This window comes from Peromyscus californicus, unplaced genomic scaffold (genome assembly GCF_007827085.1).
Source record: "Peromyscus californicus insignis strain IS unplaced genomic scaffold, ASM782708v3 Scaffold_5__1_contigs__length_169319896, whole genome shotgun sequence".
Classification (NCBI taxonomy): Eukaryota; Metazoa; Chordata; class Mammalia; order Rodentia; family Cricetidae; genus Peromyscus; species Peromyscus californicus.
Window position 1 is genome coordinate 88,922,536 of NW_026294573.1, and position 16,575 is coordinate 88,939,110.

The 16,575-nt window shown below is 38.3% G+C and overlaps 1 protein-coding gene across 4 annotated transcripts in view; it reads left to right on the plus strand.

Annotated features, from left to right (window-relative positions):
* Window positions 1–16,575, plus strand: part of Ecpas (Ecm29 proteasome adaptor and scaffold) — a 132,934-nt gene that overhangs the window by 24,843 nt on the left and 91,516 nt on the right. For all 4 annotated transcript variants that reach the window (XM_052718417.1, XM_052718416.1, XM_052718414.1 and 1 more), the window contains 3 exons: window positions 8,057–8,187; window positions 13,771–13,887; window positions 15,680–15,798. In XM_052718417.1, the coding sequence (XP_052574377.1) occupies window positions 8,057–8,187; window positions 13,771–13,887; window positions 15,680–15,798 (367 nt within the window). The remainder of the gene's footprint in view (window positions 1–8,056; window positions 8,188–13,770; window positions 13,888–15,679; window positions 15,799–16,575) is intronic.

Sequence of the window (16,575 nt, forward strand, 5' to 3'; positions counted from 1 at the left end):
GCTCTGTTTCTGTGTGTTCAGAATCTAAGCTTTCTCAGGTCTATGTGGATCCATGCCAGACAGAGGGTGCCATTTGTAAATAGACAAATCTTTCCTGCCTGCCTGTTCCTGAATAACCAGTCAGAGGCTTAATATTATTTACAAACTGTTTGGTCTATGGCTCAGTCTTATTGCTAGCTAGCTCTGACATCTTAGATTAACCCATTTCTATTTAATCTATACTTTGCCACATAGCTTTGGCGTTACCAGTCTGCTGGCCTCTTGTTCCTTTGGCAGCTGGGTGGCGTCTCCCTGACTTCGCCTTTCTTTTCCCCCTATGTCTCTTGGATTTCCTATGCTCTGGCCTATGGCAAGACAGGTTATCCTGTCTTGCCATAGGCCAGAGCAGCTTCTTTATTAACCAGTGGTAGCAACATATATTCACAGCATCCAGAAAGACCATCCTACAGCAGGGTTTCTCTGTGTAGCCCTGGCTGTCCTGGAATTAGCTCTGTAAACCAGGCTGACAGAGATCTGTCCGCCTCTGCCTCCAGAGTGCTGGCATTAAAGGTGTGCACCACCAGCACTCAGCTAACAAATCTATTAAAAAATTTTTTTTATTAATTTTACGTACCCACCACAGATCCCCCTTCCATCCCTCCTCCTGCTCTCCCCCCACTGCCTTTCTCCCCCTTCCTCCCCTCCTCCAACAGGGAACAAATCTATTTTCAATCACATTTCAAAACACATTTTTTTTTCCTCCTGGGCTTGGGTGGTAGCTATATGAGAGTTCCTAATAAGTAATTGAACTGTGTGTTCTTGTGCTTTAAATATTTTCTTTGTTTTATTTCACAATGGACCACTTTTATTGACTTCAAAAAAATTTAAATTTCCTGCATTCCTTCATATGCTAAAGGAAAATTTCAGATCAAAGACTTGAATACAAAAGGCAAAATCGTATGGTATTAGAGGAAATATAGATAAATATACATGTTGGGTCTCTCGAAGGGTACTACTCAGTTTAGAACTTCAGAGTCTAGGAGGACTCAATTGGATTCAACAAATATTTGTACTCCCAGATTAGATTTATTGCAGTGAAACCAATAAAGGGTAAAGGTGTTATGGAATGAAGTCTGGAGGAAACCATGCCAAGCTTCTAAGACTCCTTTCCTGGCAGTCACCCAGAACAGGCTTTAATTCCTGTCCTGTTGAGTTGATGAGCAGTGACATATGTGAAATGGTATCTAATAGGGATACTCATTAGAGACTCAGGGTCAAATCTTTTATTTGGAGCTTGTCATATTGACACCTTTTGCCCAAATGTACCAACATTCTCCAAGAAGAAAAGCTAGTATTTAGCATAAAGCATATTGTTTGTAAAAACAATTCAGACATGGTGAGCCATTCTTAGTCTAAGTGGTGAGAAAGCTGCTCTTGAACCAAGTTTCCAGATGTCAGTAGATCTGCTGTGTTAATTTTTTTCTTATTTTTAAAGGTTTATTTTATTTTGTGTATGAGTATTCTATTTGCATGTATACCTGAATGACAAGAGGGTATATTACAGATGATTACGAGTCACCCTGTGGGTGCTGGGAATTGAACTCAGGACCTCTGGAAGAGCAGCCAGTGCTTTTAACCGCTGAGCCATCTTCCCAGGCTGTTAATTGTTTTTCTATACACCATAATTTTTAAAACAATCATCTTGGCATGATAAAAAACATTCTAAGCACTGCGAGAAGAATAAAAGGCCACAAAGTGAAGTAATAATAAACTGAACTGCATTTAAAAACTGAGATCTGGGAAAGAAAAAAGTTCTGCAGAAGGGAAACTGGAAAAGAAATAACCATATGGGGAAAAAGTGGGAGTTACTTGCCAAGTATGTAAACCAGGTAAAAGCTCTTATGAGGGCCATCAAGATGGCTTAGTAGGTAAACTTGCTGTGCATTAAGCTTCTGTACAAGTCTGATGATAGAAGTCCCTCTCCCCTGTCCTCTCTTTCTCCCTCCCTCCCTCCCTCCCCTCTCTCTCTGTCTGTATCTCTCTGTCTCTGTCTCTCTCACTGTCACACAATAATAGTAATAATAATAAATAAAAAAAACCTTTTAAAAATCACATGGGCTTGCATACCTATAATCCCTGTACTTAGGAAGCTGAGACTAGAGGATTGCAATTTCACTGTTTGTTTAGGCATATTGTGAGTTTTGAGCTACATATCTTATGTGCTGTCTTTGTAAAATCTGAAGAAAAATAAAGTTCTGAGATATATCACTCCAAAGGTCTAAAATAAGAGATATTAATTAAAAGAGGAAAAGCAGGCTAGATGTGGTGGCACATACCTTTAGGGAGACCCTTGTAGATGTAACCAACCGTCTTATTAAATAAGAAACACAGAGCCGATTCAGAGAAGAAAGAGAAGAGGTCAGAACTAAGAGCCTTACCCTTCCTGCTTCAGCCAAGAGAGCTCTCCAAAAGGGGAGCTACTTCCTGTGTGTTTGTCTTTATAGCCTTTCTGTTCTGCCTTCTCATTGGTTGTAAACCCAAACACATGACTGCCTCTGTAGAGACTTCCAGGTCTTCTATGGTTGGGATTGAGATTAAAGGCATGTGTCTCCAATGCTGGCTGTATCCTTGAACACACAGAGATCTACCTAGCTCTGTCTACCAAGTGCTGGGATTAAAGGCTTGTGCCACCACCGCAACACTTTTGCTATGGCTCTAATAGCTCTGACCCCCGGGCAACTTTATTTATTAACATACAATTAAAATCACATTTCAGTACAAGTAAAATACCACCATAGACCCTGTCTCAAAAACAAAACGACAGACAGACACACACACACACAAGAAAGGCAAAGTATGAATTAATATATGTTGTGTTTCAGTATTGAGGTTGTGTAAGTTAGTATATGATTAAAAAACGGCAGTTAAAATATGGTTCCTGTGTTTGGACCGGGGAGATGTGAACCTCCATTAGTGAAGTGCTTGCAGTACAGACATGAAGGCCTGAGATAGGTCCCCAGCACCCACATACAAGCCAGAGGGTGGCATGTAGCTGTCATCACACTGCTGGGCTGACACAGTGCTTACACAGGAGGAGGATCTCTGCGGTTTGCTGATCAGCTTGCTTTGCTGACTTTGGTGAGCTTCAGATTCAGTGAGAGACTTTGTCTCAAAAATGAAGTGGAGAACCTGTTATTGACCTCTAGCCTCCACACCCGTGCGGGCCTGCATATGCACACCTCTCTCTCTCTCTCTCTCTCTCTCTCTCTCTCTCTCTTTCTCTCTCTGAATCAGTTACTTCTCCTGTTGCTGTAATAAAATGCCTAACAAAAGCAACTTAATGCAGGAAGAAGGCACACAGGGATTTGAGCAGCTGGTCACACTGCACCTACAGTTGGGAAGCAGAAGTCAGTGGTTTATATTTAACTCACTTGGTTCTCAGTCCATGGAATGGTAGCCCTGTACTTAGGGTGAGTCTTTTAACCCATTTAACTGAATTTAGAAGCTCCTTTATTGACTTGCCCAGACTTTTGTCTCTCAGGTGATTCTAGGTCCTGTCAAGTTGATCATATTAATCATCTCTTTTTCTCATGTATGCATGAACTCTCTCTCTTCCTCTCTCCCTCCCTCCCTCCCTCCCTCCCTCCCTCCCTTTTCCCCCACACACACTTAACTGATTATTTAAAGGAAATAGTAAGTCTCATAAGTGAAACAGTATGAGTTTGACTAGAAAAATAAGAAAATTATGAGAGAACTTGGTCTTGTCTCAAATTCTGTTTATCGTCTATTAGAACTTACTACAATGATTTGGAGAATATCAATTCCTACAACTAACAGCTTAAGCTTAAGAAAGATGGATGTGAGGGTTAGATTACCTTTGATTCTTAAGAACATAATGATCTTATCTCTTCCTGTTTTTGAAAAGTTCCCTTTGAGATATTTATCTATTTTTGTTGCTATAACAATACTTAAGACTAGATAATTTATAATGAAAAGAAATTCCTTTCATTTTCTTGTTTTTTCCTCCTTATTCTTGGAGACAGAGCCTCATGATACTATCCTAGGCTAGCCTTGAACTTGTTATGTAGCCAATGATGCCCTTGAAATTAAAATCTTCTTTCTGACACCTCCTAAGTGCCACCATGTGTTTAGTTTAATGTGGTACTGAGCTTTCTACCAATGGATCCACACCCACCCACCCAGCCCATTATTTCTGTTGTTCCTGAAAGCTGGAAGTTCAGAATTGAGAGATTTTCAAATGTTGAGGGGTTCCCCCCCCCCCCGCCCCCAGTTATACCATGTGGATGGATAAAAAGTGCAAGAGAGGTCATAATCTTAGGAAGAAAAATACCTGGATGGTCTCCCTCATGGGCAGATCCTAGCGCTCTCGCTCTCTCTCTCTCTCTCTCTCTCTCTCTCTCTCTCTCTCTCTCTCTCTCTCTCTCTCTCTCTCTCTCTGTGTGTGTGTGTGTGTGTGTGTGTGTGTGTGTGTGTGTGTGTGTGTGTTTAGGGATGTATGCATCATATCATGTGTATGGAGGTCAGAAGACAACTTGCAGGAATTATCTCCTTCCACTTTGTGATCCTGGGAATCGACTCAGGTTGTCAGGCTTGGCAGCAAGCACCTTCCTTTACCCTCTGAGCCATCTCTGTGTACCCCCACTCCTCTCTTTAAGACAGATTCTTGCTATGTAGGGTAGGGTGGCCTTGAACTTCTTTAGCCTCTTGACTCAGCCTTCAGCGTGCTGGGATTATAGGAATGTGTTAGCCACACCCAGTTTGATTAGCTTTTACTTAAAAGTACATAGTAAATGACCTGATTAATTGTACAATGATCCCTCTTCACTGAATGTGGAAAGTTCTAACTCTGCCTGCTTCGGAAGTACGCTTGTGTGATGTTTGGTGCTCTTCATATTATCACATCCCATTACAAATGAGTATGTGAAAAATAACTACAATATGTCCCTTTCTTTTTTTGAACTTTGACATAGATTTTCTATGTTAATTTGTTGTGAACATTTAACTGTCTTTGTAGAATAGTGTTACTGTAATTATAGCTCGAGTCTGTGGGCAGTTTTTACTATCTAATAGCTGGAATGCACTGAAGAATCTCTTTACTTAGAACTTTCACAGATGCTGCAGTTGAATTTACCATTCCGAAGAATTTCTTTTACAGCCAGGCAGTGGTGGTGCACACCATTAGTCCCAACACTCTGGAGAGAGAGACACGTGGATCTCTGTGAGTTCCAGGTCAGCCTGGTCTACAGAGTGAGTTTTAGGACAGCCAAGACTACACAAAGAAATCCTTTCTTGGGGGGAAGAAAATAATTTTTTTTTATAACACTCAACATTTATTAAATAAAATCATTTGATCTAGTACTGTCATAGAGTTTAACCTGCCTAATTTTGATCCTTTGTTCTGTTTTTCCTTTATTACTAATTGCTTAAATTTGAACTTTACTTGGGATTTTACTAGCTTTTTTTTCCTAATGTTTTCTTTTGTTCTCCCAGGATCCTGTTCAAGACTGCATTTAGTTGTTATATAGCCCTAGCCTCTCTGGGGCAGTAGGTAAATTCTCTTTACTTGGGTGAGAGTACTTTTCCATTGTAAAGTTAATCTATTTTTCTGTTCTTTCTAAGTAGTAACTACATCCAGGCTACCTTGAAAAGAGAAAAGGGGCAGGAATGAAGCTATGCTTCCCTTTAGGAACATACTAGATATAATATTTTGTTCTTCCATAAAAAAGATTAATCTCTCTTTTTCTTTAGTTTTTTTTAAATCATTTATGGATATCAATATAGATGTTTCTAGTTTGGCTTTTAACCCAGCACTATGCTGTTTATTGTGTTCTGTTATTAATTGATCAGTATTGGCCAATAGGAGTTCTTTCAGATTGATTTCTATACCTTTCTGACATTTTCATGTCATCTCTAATACTATAAGATGTTTCAGGCTTACCTTTCTAATAAGATTGTTTTCCTGTCCTAAGGTCTAGAATTTGTTATTTTCCCAAGAAGTCTATTCCCTTTTATTACAGAATGATATTTAAAAACGATTCATGTTGGATATAGGGTTTGCATGTTGCTACGTGGGTTTTGCTGCCTCTTGTCCTTTTAGGGCTCACTTGACTGATAGATGTACCTGCTTTCCTTCACAGAGAGAATATTTGAGACAAACAAAAAAGTAATTCTTAGTATCTGTTATAAAACTTGGCTAATTATCAGTCAGTGAGTAGTCTGTTTCATTTATATGACTTCTGACACCTGTCTTGGGTAATATTCTACTTATTATTTGTAGTAAATTTCAGTAACTATATTAGTTTACCTGAAAATGTTTTTGTTTTTATCACTACATAGTGAAGACTTCTAAAAATATATTCTTAAATTGAGGTATAGTTGGCATTATGCTAAGATCAAGATATGAAACATTTTCAGCTCATTGCCACTGATAATTTTTTTTACAAGTGATGTGTGATGTTTGTGTTTGTGGTTTGTGGTGTGTATGCCCATGTGTGTGTGCAGATGTGTGTCCTCATACATAGCGAGGCCAGAGGAAGTTTTGAATGTCTTGCTCTATTATTCTACACCTTATTCACTTGAGGCAGGCTTGCTCCTGCTTACTCAACCTGGAGTTAGGCTGGTGATCAGTAAGCCCCAGCGATCCTCGTGTGTCTGCCTAATCACAGTGCTAGGGTTATAGGTACGCATGTGACTATATCCAGGTCTTTACCTGAGTTCTGGGTATTTGAACTCAGATCTTGGTGCTTGCACAATAAGAGCTTTGACTTGCTGAGCCATCCCCACCTCCCTTTTTGAGACACTATCTTGCTATGCAGAACAGGATGGCTTTAAACTTAGAGTGATTGTAGCCGAATTTCTAAATGGTCTTATTAAATAAAAAACTTGGAGCCAGAAATTTGGGTTAAAGCCTCAGAGAGATCAGGGAAATATGGAAAGCCACCAGCCAACCTTACCTCACAAACTCTGCAACTTCCTGTCTACCCAGCCTTTATATGCCTTGCTTTTCTGCCCTCTCATTGGCTCTCTTAGCCCAGCTACCTCACTTCCTCTTCCTACACAGCTCTGTCACTTTCTGTCTGTACAGACCTCCAGGTCTCTATGGTTGGTACTGGGATTAAAGACGTGTGTCACCATACTTGGCTCTGTTCCCTAGTGTGGCCTTGAACACACAGAGATCCTGCCTGCTAAGGGATTAAGGGCATGTGCTGCCTGACTTCTTTGTTTACTTAAAATGGCTGCCCCGCCCCCCCCCCCCCATATCTCCAGGCAAGCTTTATTTATTAACACACAAATAAAATATCACATTTCAGCACAAATAAAATATCACAAGTGATCCTTTTGCCTCAGCCTTCTAAATGCTGGAGTTATAGTTATGCATCACTGTGTTTAGTGCCACTGATAGTTTTTATAAGAGCCTTTGAGGAACAAATACCTCATTACAGCATCATTTTTTTTCCCCCCAATCATGAGGATCAGACCTATGGCCTCATAAATGCCTAGTACCTAAAAAGTTGACAGTGATTTGCAGCTAGATATTTGGCGTTTGTGTGAGTTCCCTCTCCATTACCTTCTCCTCTGCCCTATAGTACACTGGTCAAAGATACACAGTGGCTTGTTTAATAATTACTATCACATTTTGCTGAACATACCTCCATGGTCTTGTCCGACATTGTATTCACTGTAGCTGTGCCGTGGGAAACCTCATCAGTTAGGTCCTCTGTTGTGTTCTACTAGCTAGGTCTAGAAGATTCTTTAAAAATATCTTGTATCCTTTCTTAATAACTAAGTCTTTCAGAAAGACCAAGTAACTTGGTATGTAGGAAGGAATTTCACTACTCTTGGCCAAAGACAGTTGTAAGGTAGCAGCATATGATTAGCTATTGGACTTTTTAAAGCAGCACTTCCTGGTTGTGTCAGAGTCGTTTTTTCTGTGGGCTGGTCTGATTGAAGTTCTGACTGAAGGATCTGCAGTACAGAAAGCAGGGTTATGTTATGAAGATAGGCTTGGCTATGCATGGTTTGTCAAGTTCTCTTTTGTTTGCTTTCTGCATTATAGATCAGCTCGAACGGGTCTTTTTACGACTTGGCCATGCTGAAACAGATGAACAGTTACAAAGTATTATATCTAAATTCCTCCCTCCTGTTTTGCTCAAACTGTCCAGCACCCAAGAAGGAGTACGGAAAAAGGTAAGCACGTTGGGGGCCGTTTGGGAAATAAATGGTGAATAAGTGGATATGTGTTGTGAAGTGAGTTTTTTTAATTCCTATTGTTGAAATGTAGGTTCATGATCCTAATTACAGCTTTTCCAAATGTATGGTAAGTCTAAGAACCAGCTTTCATGGTGGAAAAGCTTGATTGCCTGGTATAGCTGCCTTCACTACCCCATTGTGTGCTTGTGATCAGTGCCAGGGGATTTAATTGATATAATTCTCTGGACTCCTCTAAAACTGAATATGAAAGCCAGTGTAGAAAGGGGAAATGTTCTTTAATCATTGGTTGATGGTGAATATATCCTTAAATAAAGGTAGTAAAGGTAAGCAAATAATTTTTTTTTTTTTCAAGACAGGATTTCTCTGTGTAGCTTTGGAACCTGTCCTGGAACTCAGTCTGTAGACCAGGCTGGCCTTGAACTCACAGAGGTCCACGTGCCTCTGCCTCCCGAGTGCTGGGATTAAAGATGTACACCACCACCATCCGGCTGCAAATAAATTTTTTGAAAGCAAACTATTCTTATGTAACTTATACTTTATGTCCTACAAAATACTATTTCAAAAAAGTATATACCTATATCACTTTTATTTTTAAATTGTTCGATGTGGAACACTTTCTCCTTTAATTTGTAGTGTAGTTAATTATTTTTTCCAGTATATATATATTTTTTTTTTTTGGTTTTTTCGAGACAGGGTTTCTCTGTGTAGCTTTGCGCCTCTCCTGGAACTCACTTGGTAGCCCAGGCTGGCCTCGAACTCACAGAGATCCACCTGGCTCTGCCTCCCGAGTGCTGGGATTAAAGGCGTGCGCCACCACCGCCCGGCGACCTTCTGGTCTTTGAGCGGTCATCTCTTGGCATATTATAATTGATTGACGTTGACTTGAATGTCTACCCTAAGAAGCCTGATTTGAGTTCAGTGGGAAGAGTATCTCTCAGAATGTCTGTTTTGTTTGTTGTAGGAAAGGATGGACAATCTTGCCATATATTTGTTAATCTTTGTCTGCTGTTAATCCTTATTGCTGAGGTAGACTTGGTTTGGTCATATCAGTCTCCTATCTAAGACTCTTCCGTGGACTTTTCTTGCTCTCAGGGTATCAAAGGCTTTTTACAAATTGACATCTGTTTACTTTGTGTTATTAGTCTGGTTATTTACTGAAGGTTTTCTGTATGCCTTATGATACATGCTATATTTGTTACTTTTCTCTGTTGCTGAGACAAAATACCTAACAAAAGCTACTTAAGAAAGGAAGAATTTATTTTGACTCACAGTTTAAGAAAGGCTGATTAGATAGTAAGAATGTGAAGGCAATTGGTCATATTATATTCACTCAATGAGCAGAGAATGGGTGGAAGGTGAGGCCTGCCTATAAAAACCAGAGCACCTCCTCCCCACTGACCAACTTGCTCCAGTGAGATTTTATTGCCTAAAAAGGTTTTCCTTTCCAAACAGCACCACCAGCTGGGTACCAAGTAATAAAATACATGGGCTCATGGGGCACACTTTACATTTGTTAAGAGAGAAAAAGACAGGAGTAGATGGAAGAATATGAGTATGTGGTTAGGACTGAGGATGGATGGATGGGAGGCTTTTTGGTAAGCAAGAACAAAGATCCACCAGGTTAAGAGATGGTGGGTCTTAACTGACTGATGCCCTTGGTGAACTAAAGAAGGCCACAGAGATTCCCTCAGTGGATAAGGATGAGTGATAGGAGGAAACAGGGCTTTAGAGCACTGATTTGAAAGAGTGGTAGTGATATCTTACTTAACTGCTGAAGCTGTTTAGACTGGAAGCTGAAAGTGGAGTTCAGGAAGTAGCCAAAGAAACCATTGTGTTAGTTTAGGCTGAGTATTTTTAGTAGATTAAAAACAAACTGTTTACTTAATATAGTTTATTTCTTTGTATTTTAATCTTTTTTTAAAAAAATCATCCATCTTTAATTATATGTTTTAAATTTTAGGTGTATCATTCACTTCTGTTATACTGTTTATCCTATTATCCTTCCAAATGGAGAAATTTCATTCCTGTTTTCCAGGGTTCTTTTTGTATGTTTTTGTGTGTATGTACATGTTTGTATGTGCATGTCACTATACACATGTAAAGGCTAGAGACTGATGTTGGGTAGCTTTCCCAGTTGCATTCCACATTTTAAATATGTTTACAAGATTTTTTTGATTTTTATTTTGTCTGCATGGATGCTTAGCCTGCATGAATGTCTGTGTACCAGTGGATGCCTGGTGCCCACTGAGGGCAGAAGGCGGCAACCAGATCCCCTGGAACTAGTTACAGATGGTTGTGAGACACCATATGGGTGCTGGGAATTGAATCTGGTTCCTCTAAAAGAGCAGCAGGTGCTCTTAACCCCTGTACCATCTTTCCAGCCCCTCCACTCTTTCCTTGAGGCATGATCTTATAACACCGGGATCTCACTGATTTGGCTAGACTGCTTGGCCAGTGAGCCCCAGGAACCCTAATGGCTTCATTTCTCTACTGCAGGTATATGTGGCATCATGTCCAGCTTCTTTTCTTTTTTAAAACATGGATTCTGACTGCCTGGGTGGCGGTGTACACCTTTAATCCCAGCACTCAGGAAGCAGAGGCAGGCCTGGTCTACAGAGCAAGCTCCAGGACAGCCAAGGCTGTTATACAGTGAAATCCTGTCCCAAAAAACCAAAAACAAAAAACCATGGATTCTGTGGGGTTGAACTTGGGTCTGCATAGCCAGCACTTTACTGATTGTGCTGTCTTCTTAGCTCTTAGCTCTGGTTTTATTGGTCACTATTATCAAAATTATAGTATTGGCTTGCTTGCATATTTATTCATTCATTCATTCATTCATTCATTCATTCATTCATTCATTGTGCTGGCTTCTACCCCAGTGCTTTCTACATGCTTGACAATTAATATACTACTCAGCCATACCCCTAGCTTAGGTTTAATTTTTCTTAGGTATAAGCTGTTTTAAAAGGCAAACTAGTACTTAGATTTATTTCCTCTTGTTAATTGCATTATTTCTATTTTATTCAAATTATTTTTCTTTTTCTCATAAGACTTTTATTTATATGATAGTGTAATAATGATTATTATGTGTTAAGAAAAGTGCTAGGTTTACAAGGTAATGTGAAGTAGTTCTTTTTCACATTTTACAGACGAAACTAAATTTAGAATGATTAATGAGCTTTTATTTTTATTTGCTTATATGTTTACTTATTTAATTTTTTTTAAGATAGATTCTGCCTCAGCCTCCTGAGTGCTAGGATTTAAGGCATGCTCCATCACTCCTGACAATTAATAAATTATTAAAAGACCAAATAATGAGTAGGTGTGGCCAGGATTTAAAGTTTCAAATACAAGCTTGGTCACCAAATAATTTTTTTTTTATTAATTATGTTTTCGAGAATGCTCAGAATGAATTAAACCTGTTTTTGAAGTTGTCTTTGCTATTCTGGTTGTATCTTATAGTTACACTGACATGCAGTGTTTGCTTTTATTTTTGACTTAACTATTAATAAGAACGTTGTTTTTATTTTGAAGTATTTGATGCAAAATTTTCCTTGTTTTATTTCATTCTTCATTGAACCTGACAGTTACATTTAGATTTTTCTTTGGTCATGCTTTGGATGGCTACCACCCAGGCTTTTGTGCATGAGAAGCATGTGTTCCACCACTGAGCCTCATCTCCATTCCTAAAGTGTATTTTGTGCTTCTGAGAAAAGTCCTTCATAAGATTAAAAAAGAAAAAATGCTTGTTTGTGCAATGTGGAGCTCAGTATGTCCTGAGGCTGTTTTCTGATAACACTGTACAGTTACGTTTTGAGAATCTGTCTTCTAGTCTTGTATATTGATAGTTATGGATTACAATTTTCTGCAGTTGCAGTTTTCTTGTTTCGTATTTTGGCTTGATGCATTTTGATGTACAAATTTAACATTGTGTTAGTAATTATAGTATGTTATATATGTATTTATTGGCAAAATGATTTGCTGTTAAGCAAACTTGAAAACTTCTGGGAGAAAGGAAATAATACTTAAAGCTGGTATACTTTAACATCATGCTACTCTTTGACATATCTTTTCATTTAATCTTGTGGCTTGTGTGGGGGACCAGCCCCCACACTTATTTACCCCAGGAACTCTTGAGGATTGAGGGGTAAGAGACTTAGTTAGAAATAGAGGAGAGAGAACAGACAAAAAACACAGGTTAGACTCGGGTGGGCCTGGATCCTTATCCACGGGCCCAGAACTTTATTACAAAGGTCTGTTTATAACAATGCCAAGGGGTGGAGCAAAAAACCTCCCCCTTGCTAGTTACAGTCACCTAGTTGCTAAGTAGAATTCTGTTATAGTTAACTTTTTTGGTTCAGTGTTATTAGAATAGCAAAAAGTTAATACCTGACCAAATCTGATGTAAATAGCAGGGCTGTGGAACAACTTCAGCTTTCTTATTCTACTGGCAGGAGTATAAATTATCATCATTTCAGAAACTACTTGGAAGTATCTGCTTAAACTGGGCATGTGCATAATAACCTCGGGACCAAACACTTCTAGTCTTGGATTTATACCAAACAAAAATAAGCACATATGTCTTTCAAAGGGCATGTCTAAATATATTCATGTCAACACTATACTTAGTCATCAAAACTGCAGTTTTCACTAACATGTGCTTTGAGGCTTCAGTGCAGATTTTAGAAATAATATAGATGCAGCCCTCTACAATAATTAAAATGTTCAATCTTAGGTGAGATTAAAAACAAATAATTGAGTTTTCTTCTTTCTTAGTACATAATATATTGGAGTAAGACCGAGGCTATTTATCATAAATGTGCATATTTTCCTTTTTTTCCATAGGAATTGTTGATGTGTTAATTTCCACTTTTGTTCCTTTCCCACTAATAGGGAAGGAGGAAGGTTGTTATTTTTGACTTTAAATCTTTTTTTGTTTGTTTTGTTTTGTTTTTTTCCAGACAGGGTGTCTCTCTGTATGGCTCTGGCTGTTCTGGAATTCACTCTGTAGACCAGGCTGGCCTCGAACTCGTAGAGATCTGCCTGCTTCTGCCTCCTGAATGCTGGGATTAAAGTTGTGCACCACTACCACCCAGCTTTTACTTGAATTCTTTGATGGTATCAGATGATTTTCAGGATAAAGTAAACATACTTCAGTGTTTTGTTAAATTCTATTATAATCCAGACCCTGCTTTTATGAATTCTTACCATTCTGGGCTTTAGCCAGATATAATTTACCATATTTTTTTATACCCTTGTTCCCTTTTAAAACTGATTTTCTGCTTGAAATTCATCTGATCCCCAGAACTCAGTGTGAGAAGTACTTCTTCATTTGACAGATCAACCATATCTAGAAACAGTAGAATCTTACGTATTCTTGGTATCTTGCAAAATTCAGATACTGTGTTTCTGGTTCTGATACATACCTTTCTAAGATACCAACTTTATAGTCCTTAAAAGAATGAAGTAGCTACTTTTCACTAAAATAAGTAATGTCTAAGAAATTAATTTATTTTTAAGATATGATTGATAACTTCAGTTTTTCTGTCTTTGCTTTAGGTAATGGAACTGCTGGTCCATCTGAACAAACGTATAAAAAGCCGCCCCAAAATACAACTCCCAGTAGAGACATTATTGGTTCAGTACCAGGACCCTGCTGCAGTTTCCTTTGTCACGGTGAGAGTTATTTTGGCCTGTTATTTTTTGTTTTGACTTATAGTAAGTTTTCTTAATGTTTAGTTGATGCCATCAATGTATATTGCCAAGCTTAGAATTTCATTCTTAGACCATATCTAACTGAAACATTTTTTCTTTAAATGGCATGCTGTTTTTTCATGGAGTACTGATTCACAGGTAATACTGCTTCAGAGAAAATTATAGGAACATTGGTAATGGATGTCAATTTACATTGGGTAAATAAATGTTGTTGAAATGACTGTCCTGAACAAGTTAATCCATAGAAATTATGAGTAGAGTAGGGGCTATTAGAAGTTGGGAAAAAGTTAATTACTAGGTACTAAGTTAGGGAACAGGAACTTCTGCTGTGCTGTTGCCTGGTTAGGGTGACTATAGATGACAGTCTGATACTTTACATTAAACAGCTCGAGGTACCCAGTGTGGTGGTGGGACCTGTAGTTCCAGTGACATGTTAGGTAGAGGCAAGAGTATTGCTTGAGCTCAGAAATTCAAGACCAGACTGAGCAACATAATGGGATGTTCTTTTTGAAAAAAAGAAACAACAAAAAAACTCACAGAAATCTAGAAAAAAAGGCATTTCAAGGTTTTGCCTTAATGAAATGATTGATATTTAAGTATATGTTTAACCTAATGGAAATATTATATAATGTATACATATATTAAATGTCACATAGTACTCTATAATATGTATAATTTAAAATTTTTTTTTATGGTACTGGGGATAAAATCCAGGGCCTTTTGCATGTAACACAAGCATTCTTCTTAGCTATTTCCCCAGCCCAATACATATAATTTTTGTTTTTATGTAAATAATAGTGATTTGATTCTTAGTAGAAGAGACAAATCTGAATAGAGAGAAGGGTTACAGCACATAGGCATGCTAAAGTAATACTGTTTCTGATGTGTGTATTCAAAAGATACCCTTTCTGTAGTGGAGTAAACCTGAGACTGGCAAGTATCCTCTTCATGAAAACAGAATGTAAGAAATGTTGATGTTACATGAAGACAGTGTTGTCCTGTGTGTGTGTGTGTGTGTGTGTGTGTGTGTGTGTGTGTGTGTGTCCCGTCCTTGTGAATTTTAACAATGGGGCAAATTTTACTAAATTGTTTTATCAGGAGTCACAAAGGTGTTGTAGCTATTTTTGACATACAGTTCCATTACAGGTAATAGCTTTCTTTTAAGCCAATATAAGCATTGAGGCCCATAACTATGCCAAATAGAAGGCCTTATGAAGCCTGTTCATTTTTGTGATGAATCCTTCAGATAAACAGCTGTATCTTATGTGTAAATATGGATTTATGTCATGGGCTTGCTGTACGGTTGTGAATTTTGCATGGGTTATAGCGCTATTGATAACATCTGCAGCACTCAGCTTCCCTGGCTTATCTGTTGTCCATTGCTAATTTGTTACTGAGGGACCAGAGTGCTGCAGTTTCCAAAGATGGTTTTATTAACTGACCAGCTGAGAAATGGAAGTCTGGGATTTGTTAACGTGTGTCTAGGATTAATACAGCAGTCTAGAAGATCTGATGGTAATGTAGATTTGATGATTTTTTTTTTCTTCCAGGTATTAGTATTTCACATGTGACTACTTTAGGTTAAGTCACATTTCTTGTATAAAAAGCCCACTTTAAAACAGTTCGAATAAATTGTGCTTGATTAAGCCGTAATAAACTGTGGAGAGGATGATTCTTGCAATGTTTTTGTTATAACTTCTTATAATCATAATTTTTCCTTTCATACTCACTTGCTTTTCTCTTACTACATTAGAATTTCACTATAATTTATGTTAAGATGGGCTATCCTCGCCTGCCAGTGGAAAAACAATGTGAATTGGCCCCTACACTTCTTACTGCCATGGAAGGGAAACCTCAGCCACAGCAGGATAGGTATGGCTTCCTCATTTACCTCTTTCCCATCTGCAAGAGACAACAATTAATTGCCTTTCAAGTACAGGTCATGTTTGGTTTCACTTGGCAAATGGAAAGGCTTGAGCTCATTTAGCTGAAAGATAGTTGAATTTTCTGTTATCTTTTAGTTATTGTTTTATTAATAGCATTATTATTATTATTATTTTTTTTTTGAGACAGGGTTTCTCTGTGTAGCTTTGCGCCTTTCCTGGGACTCACTTGGTAGCCCAGGCTGGCCTCGAACTCACAGAGATCCACCTGGCTCTGCCTCCCGAGTGCTGGGATTAAAGGCGTGCGCCACCACCGCCTGGCTATTAATAGCATTATAAAAGTTCTTGATGTGAACATTGAAAAATGGATAGAACTAATGACACTTTTCTAAATCTAACTGCTTCAGTTTTTGTCATTTTTTTAAAAAAGTGGTTAATTTTTGTGATGTTAAAAATTTTTTTAATTGAGTCTGGAGAGATGGCTCAGTGGTTAAGAACATTGGCTGCTTTTGCAGAGGCCCCAGGTTCAATTCCTATCACCCACATGGTGGCTCACAGCCATTTGTTAGTTCTAGTTCCAGCGGATCCAGCACCCTTTTCTGGCCTCTGGGCACTAGGTTATCCTTGTGTTGTACAGACGTACATGTAGGCGAAATACCCATATATTCATTAAATAATTAAAATAATAAATATTTTTAATCAAAACATTTGTCTTGAAGGATAAAACATTTCTTAGCAATTTTTGGAGACAATATAGTATTATTAA